Raw genomic sequence first — 7609 nt, forward strand, 5'->3', positions numbered from 1 at the left:
CGCTCGAAACAGATATCTTTTAAAAGACACTAAATATTTCAGGCTATTTTCATACATATACATATACGTACAACAAACAACTCAACCTTTTAAATATATTAGGTACCAAACAATGTATATCCAAATTCGACCGCGCGTTGAATACAACCGCAGTAACGCGCGGTCGAATTTTTTTCTAGTTGAAATGAAATGATAAATTCAACGTATGTCATAAAAATAACCGCTCCTATTTTTACGATTCAAAATCAATTCTTATCCATATGTTTAAAACCAACTACAATTAAAATAATTACATATTTAACCCTTGCAAATTAATGATATGCTCTGTACGTATATTAGGAACACAATTTTTTACAACTAAAGTTTCTTAATATTACTAGTGACTAATCTAAAAGAAAAAAATAGAAAAAAGTTATTTTGATTTAAGATAGAGTTTAAGGTTTAGATTTAGGGTTTAAATTTAGGATTTTGAGTTTATGGTTTAAGATTTAGATTTAAAGTTTAAATTAGAGTTTTGAGTTTAAAAAATAAAAATATAATAAAAAGAAGTAAATTAAAGTAAATAAAAAAATTTAGTAGAGTGAGTAAGACCATTCACATCGGCCAGTCGTTGGGGGCTTTTTTGGAGCTTTCTTCAACGGCTCCAATGTTAGCGAGTGTCTTTGGAGCTTCCTTGAAAAATCGCGGTTCAAAATGTCGTTGGATAGCATAATTTATCACGGAGCAAATAGCTTCAATTTATTGTACATTACGGATAAAAAGTGGTACATTGTATTAATTAATTAATTTTGGTGGTTCCATTTTATGGTAAAGGTGTATGTCATGGATACTAAGGAGTGTGATGGATTAAGTGATAGGAAGAAGTTGTTGAGGTAACGCTGATGTGGCACAATGTGATTGTATGACGGGTGTCATGAATAAGAGTGGCGTAAAAAGTTCAAGAAAAACAATTGTAATAATTAAAGGATGGAAAATGAAAATTATTTCATTATCATTATGGCATGAACAAAATAACCAGGACATCTCTGTCACCAAACACTAAGAGCACTGGGTGTGGTGACGCGTCAGTTCAGTGTTAGTTCAGTGTCTTGCTGATGACTGGACGCTGACTGGACTGACACTGAAAACTGACATTGGTGAAAAAACAGGGGAATTGGGAAGATTGCCAGTTCAGTGTCTTGGAAAGAGAAAATATTTATTATTTATCATTTATTTTATCCTTTTTAATTAAATATAATAATACGGAGTAATATTTATAAAATATGTAGTTTTTATTCAAGAGAATAAAATTCAAATGTGATGAATATAGGACTTAATATTATTTAATATATTTTATATAACAACGATAAATTAATAAAATAAGTAAAATAAATTCGGTTAGATTCATAAATAAATTTAACAAATAATAGCCCATCTAACAAACAAATAAATATATAGTAAATTAGCCCAAGATTTAAAAACAATCGGCCCATCTATTAAACCTAAATAATACGGAGTATCTATAGACTCCAGCCTCCAATCTTCTCTCTTCTTCAACTACCATCTTCAATAAAAATCACCTGCAAAAACAAAAGCAAAAAATATAGTTAAACGGAGGAAAAGGAAGAAAAAAAAGAAAAAAAAAGAGCAATGGAGGGAAAAAAAATGCAACGGTCTAAATTTTAAACCATGGGCCCCAACAAACACAGCGTCGACTGGAAGACTTCGGATACCTCGACGCCGGGCCGACGCCGAACCGGTGTGGTCCGACCGTTGGAGGTCCAGCCGACACCGAGGTGACCTTGCCCACACCGGATGCTCTAAAAGGCAAAAAAAAAAATACGAACAATCCCAAAACCCTAAACTTTAAACCATTCGTCTTAAAAACTCAATCTAAATCCTAAATCTAAACCCTAAATTTCTAAACCCTAATAACTAAACCATATAAACCCTAATATCTAAAACCTCAACATGCTCTCGAAAAACACGATAATTGTTATATATTAATTATTCGAGCATTTTCCCATCAAAATAAAAACATTTATCACAAAGTGTCTATTAAATGTTCATATTTTCATCAAATCTATAATGTTCGTGAATAGAGTTTTTTCAAAAAATGGAAAAAACAAAAATTTGTTTCCCCCGCTTTCCCCCGATTGGTTACTTCTCTCTTGATCCTACCACTATATATATATATATATATATATATATATATATATATATATATATATATATATATATATATATATATATATATAGCGATCAATGGATAAGCTTAAAAGAGGTACAAACCGGATAAGTAAACGTGTGCCACAAAACACCAAATAACAAACAAAAACGCGGAGGGGCAAAATTGTAATTGGACAATTCATTTAATATCACGTACTGTAATAAAAATACAGAGTAAATAATATATACAGTAACAAAATTATGGTTTTTATTTGTCAAATTCATCACAATTATCCTCAAATATCATTCTCAAACTACATCTGGATCCCAAAAAATTCTAATTTAGGTTTAATATCTCCATTTTACATACCAAATCACACTGAAATTTCATCCTGATGAATCCACAATTTTTCCCTTCAAATTGTCTCGTATACGTTTGAAAAAATAGCATCTGACAAAACATGGATGATTCTACGGTTTCTTCGTCAACTAATTCTCCTTTTAATTTGTTGTTAACTTTATTAGTATTGTTAATATTCGTTAGAAATTTGTATGCTTGTGTCTGATTGAATGAAATTATTATTAAATATTGTACACTAGGTGTTCGATGATTTGCTTCAATGAAATTTATCGCAAGTAAAAATATAGGTTTGTGAATTTCTTCTTATGTCAATATTGTGTTTATAGTTTGAATGTTTTAATTAATTTATTGATGTTTATTCATATGATATTGCACTCACATGATTTGAAAACGAATGAGTATGTTTATAATGAATGAATATGTTTTGATGATTAATGAATATGTATCAAATGTAATTGCAAAGTGTCTTGAAAATGCATGAATATGACTATATAATTAAGCTGATTAGTTTAGATATTCATCCTAATGAATTTGACTATATAATTCAGCCGATGAATGATATTATGATAATGATGAATGGTACTATACTTGATTACAAGGTTGGTTAGTTCAGATATTCTTTTGGTCACTTTCGAAAGGTGCCGGATGCAGTGGCGATTCTAGGATGAGAACCTAATGGGGTCCCAATTTTTTTTTTTCAATACTAATTATATTTGAATACTATTTTTGTGGTTGTTTATCTTCAAAAAACTACAAATCCGAAAAATATATAGTGTCCGAGCAGTTAAATTTAGTCGTGTCCTATACATCTTAAAAGAAAAACTATAAATTCAAAAAATATATGGGGTCTTACACTTAAATTTAGTGGTGTCCTATACAATTTAAATGATATTTTCTACCAAAATTTTTTGAACTAACGGTGTCCCGCGACCCCACGGGGCATAACATAGAGTCGCCCCTGGCCGGATGAAGGAAGGGCAGTGGCCCAAGGAAGAAGTCAGTTGCTCGTTCAGTAAAAGCCGGGCTGGAGTTTTCGGTTGGAAGAATCGGTCGTTACTTGAAAAAAGGACGATATGCTAAACGTTTTGGAACCGGTGCACCGGTTTACCTTGCTGCTGTACTTGAATACCTTGTCGCAGAAGTAAGTTTTTGGATTCAATTCAGATGAGTAGATTTTTTTTTAGATCTGTAATTTTAATAAACATGAATGTCATGCAATTGATTATAATGAGTCGTGAGTTTAATTTATGGAACTATTGTAGTACTTCATCATTAACCTATAGATCAGTAACTATCACAATTTTTGAGTTAATTTCTTTATCAATTTATTGTTAAATTAAATGTTCGTCTCTGAATTTTCCAAGTTTTAGAGTTGGCTGGAAATGCAGCAAGAGATAACAAGAAGAACATAATAATACCAAGACATGTACTTTTAGCAATTAGGAATGATGAAGAACTTGGAAAACTATTGGCTGATGAATATGACTAACTTGTTTTTCTAATACGTAGGAGGAATGCAAAACTCTTGATAAAGAGCTAAGTTGGTGCTAAAGTTGCAGCTAATAGAGTGGCAACAGTGGTGGCTAATGAATGAAAAGATGCTAGTGATGTTATCATCGTAAAACAATCAGTGATGACATCATATACATCAAATAGAGTGGAAACAAATGGTGGTTAATGAATGATCAATTTTTGTAATGTGTATTTCTTATATAAAGTTTATCTTTATTTTAAAACGGTTTATGATTGTGTTTAAGTTGTGATTGTTATCATTTATTTGATGAATGATATTAATTCTTTGAATTAAAGTAGAAATCATTTTGTATGAAAGAAAATGATGAATGATAAAAATACCCTATGAATGATAAAAATACCCCATGAATGATAAAACTACCCGTTGAATGATAAATGAAAAATGATAAAAGAACGTGATGAATGATAAAAAAAAATACGTGGTGAATGATAAAAAAATATGTGATGAATGATAAAAATACCCGATGAATGGTAAAAATACCCGATGAATGATAAAAATAGCTGATGAATGATATAGCTAATGAATGATAAACGAAGAATGATAAAAGAATGTGATGAATGAGAAGAAAAATGATAAATGATTAAAAAAATCTGACGAAAGATAAAAAAAAAATAGAAATAAGTGATTATATTTACCTTTTCAATACAGTTATATTTATAACATTCGATATACAAAGGTATTGAAGATAAAACTAACTGAATAATATAACATTTGTTATACAAAGTAAACACAAAATTGTTTCAAGGCATACATAATAGACATCGCTACTAGAAAATACATGTAAATCACTGGTCGTCGAAATGAGATACGATAACAGTGCCAAATCTCACCGCCCATGAAAGCACTCGAAGGAACGACAAGAACCTATCAACTTGATGTAGTGCAACTTCACGGTCTTGGGTAACAAATACAAGTAGTAGGTGCACTGCATATAAATCAGCCATTTTTTTAGATTTATCGACCTAAAAAGGAATGAAAGAGGCATAATTCATGTACATAAATTCAACACTTTTATATATACATTTTTAAATCTTCTATAAAATAAACAAACAAAAAAATGAATGTTGATTTTAAGCTTAATAAAACAACGATCATGAGTAAAGGATGAATAAGTACATTGGTGATTTATAACTACAAACTGCATCCTCGTCAAAAAGGTGTCGAGTGTCAAAGAGTACGCTCACCGTCTCCAGAACAGGTGACTTGCTATTGATAAGATTCATGAACTCAAACGCGTAGTTTGAAATTCTAATATAATCCATTTTCATTTCAGCCGGATGTTCCAACCAAATATCCAAACAATCTCATAATCGTCTTCAAAACAAGGAGCCTATAAGAAGTGTTGATATTTCTTTTGTCAGTCTATCTTAGAATAAGAATCATAATAAAAAGATATTATGTATGCGTATAGCTCATTAAAAGTGACAACATCATTCACAGTGAATCATTTGTGAGTTATCCACATTAAGCCATCAACTTAGAATGAGATAAGCTATGTAAGAACTTACGAGAAGCAAGGTTTTGAGCTTTGGAAAATTGAACAGGAGATATATGATAAAAAAAATACCTGATGAATGATAAAAAAAAACCTGATTAATGATAAAAATACCCGATGAATGATAAAAAAATATCTTACAAATGATAAAAATACCAGATGAATGATAAAATTACCGATGAATGATAAAAATATTCGATGAATGATAAAAATATATGATGAATAATAAAAATACCCAATGAATAATATAAATAGGTGATGATTGGTAAACAAAAAATGATAAAAAAAACCATGATGAATAAGAAATAAAATTATGATGAATGATAAAAAAAAACTGATGAATGAGAAAAAAAGATATGATGAATGATAAAAAAACAAAAAATGATAAATAAATAAAAAACATAACTCATACAAAAGATTCCTGAAAATAAAATTTAATATAAATTAAGTTTGGTTTCCTCTAATGAGGCAATATGAAGGTGGGGATTAATAAAGGCAAAAAGAATCTCAAAAGAGTCATAAACTCGTTGAATCAAAGAACGATCATAGCAGCAATAGCCCATGGAGGCGGTAACCAGTTGTTATTGCGCTTATTAGCTTCCTGAAAAGAATAGTACAAAATGTTAAATATAAGTAAAAGAAGTCCATCATTTGAAGTAAAAAAATTGATAGACCTGTACCTAGGAAGTGATAGCTTGAGTGATGGTATATTCAGTTTCTCTTAAAATTGGTTCCACAATGATTTGCACTGAACGAGAGTTATGAGTGTCTTTGTAGCTGGAACCTAAATATTGCCAAAACTCACATTACACAGCCACTTATTTATGTTAAAAAAAAGAGGATTGTATGCCATAACTAAAAATGGATACCCAGAGGCGAAGCCAGGATTCCCGTATGAGGGATGCATTTCACAAAAATTAAATATCAACATAAATTTTCATATATACATCGCAATTATGAGATATTTTAGGGATGCTTGTGTTTATTATTGGGGGATATTGACAACTAATATACAATTTTTAACACACTATAATTCGCTTATTTGAAAAGTTGGGGGATGCAAAACATCCACATGCATCCCCCTGTCTCCGCCTCTGGGATACCTCTTCCCATGTGCTTGAGGCCAATGGAACTTGTCTAAAACAATGGTATTTTTTCTCTAAAACTGCACCGATGTACATGATATTAATAAAGGGTTATACAAATAGACCCTTGAGCAATCATATTTTAAACAGTCATCCATAATGCAATTTGAAAAATTAACTGGTACTTAATCAAGTGTGGCTATCTCATACAACGTGAAGATTATTAAGCTTTTCAATCCAAAATCTAATTCGAGTTTTACTTGGCCCGAAATCAAGTCGTGTGCCGCCCTAGCTTAAAGCATAGTAATTAGGTTATCATCATTTCAATTTCAATCAGATTAATTATTAAATATTAGACATACAGTTAGTAACAATCTCACTAATTCACAACCAGATAGTCATTATTAATTAATTTAATTATAAATAAGAAAAAGGAATTCCTAACCTATTATCAGGAGCAGATGAAAACTGGAATTGAGAATCATATGCCATCAAATGAACGACGGATTGTTGAAGATCTTGAGGTTGACAGATTGAAGTTGAAGAACGCATCAAATGAAACCCTTATTTGAATCACCGTGTCAAAAAATTGGTTTTAAAAATTACTGAATTACCCCTCCACGTTTGGTTGGGTTTTTTATTAAAAATATGAAATGTGAGGCCCATATTCACTTATCCAGTTTGTACCCCATTTAGTGTTTATCCATGGATTGGTCCAATATATATATATATATATATATATATATATATATATATATATATATATATATATATATATATATATATATATATATATATATATATATATATATATATATATATGGACAACTTTTCTCTAATTTATAACCCCCTAATTTCTAAACCCTAATTTCTAACCCCTTAAGAAAAACTCAGCAGAAAAACATTCAATACATTGAATGTTTTTATTTTTTTCTTCGAACGTTTTCCCGCCAAAATAATGACATTCATCACAAAGTGTCTTTTTT

General features: G+C 30.3%; 1 protein-coding gene and 1 long non-coding RNA gene across 4 annotated transcripts; one reads left to right on the forward strand and one right to left on the reverse strand.

Annotated features, from left to right (window-relative positions):
* The first annotated feature begins 822 nt into the window (after positions 1-822).
* LOC139859516 (probable histone H2A.2) lies at positions 823-4312 on the forward strand. Its single transcript, XM_071848298.1, has 3 exons — positions 823-872; positions 3482-3654; positions 3874-4312. The coding sequence occupies exons 1-3, from the start codon at positions 823-825 to the stop codon at positions 3996-3998; spliced, it is 348 nt and encodes a 115-aa protein (XP_071704399.1). The 3' UTR covers positions 3999-4312.
* A 408-nt stretch (positions 4313-4720) lies between these two features.
* LOC139858387 (uncharacterized) lies at positions 4721-7198 on the reverse strand. 3 transcript variants are annotated; one of them, XR_011762927.1, is made up of 6 exons: positions 7069-7159; positions 6642-6703; positions 6219-6322; positions 5552-6139; positions 5228-5373; positions 4721-4968 (listed from the first exon to the last, which is right to left on the reverse strand). It is a non-coding gene; the product is annotated as an uncharacterized lncRNA (long non-coding RNA). The 3 variants fall into 3 exon arrangements; XR_011762926.1 differs by having other exon boundaries at positions 5160-5373; XR_011762928.1 differs by lacking the exon at positions 6642-6703 and having other exon boundaries at positions 5160-5373; positions 7069-7198.
* Positions 7199-7609: the final 411 nt, after the last annotated feature.

Source organism: Rutidosis leptorrhynchoides, chromosome 7 (genome assembly GCF_046630445.1).
Source record: "Rutidosis leptorrhynchoides isolate AG116_Rl617_1_P2 chromosome 7, CSIRO_AGI_Rlap_v1, whole genome shotgun sequence".
Lineage (NCBI taxonomy): Eukaryota > Viridiplantae > Streptophyta > Magnoliopsida > Asterales > Asteraceae > Rutidosis > Rutidosis leptorrhynchoides.

Coding starts and splice junctions, on each gene's coding strand:
- LOC139859516 (XM_071848298.1), top strand. CDS start 823: ATGGATACTAAGGAGTGTGATGGATTAAGTGATAGGAAGAAGTTGTTG. Junction 873..3,481: donor GATAGGAAGAAGTTGTTGAG/GTAACGCTGATG, acceptor GGCCGGATGAAG/GAAGGGCAGTGGCCCAAGGA. Junction 3,655..3,873: donor ATACCTTGTCGCAGAAGTAA/GTTTTTGGATTC, acceptor GAATTTTCCAAG/TTTTAGAGTTGGCTGGAAAT.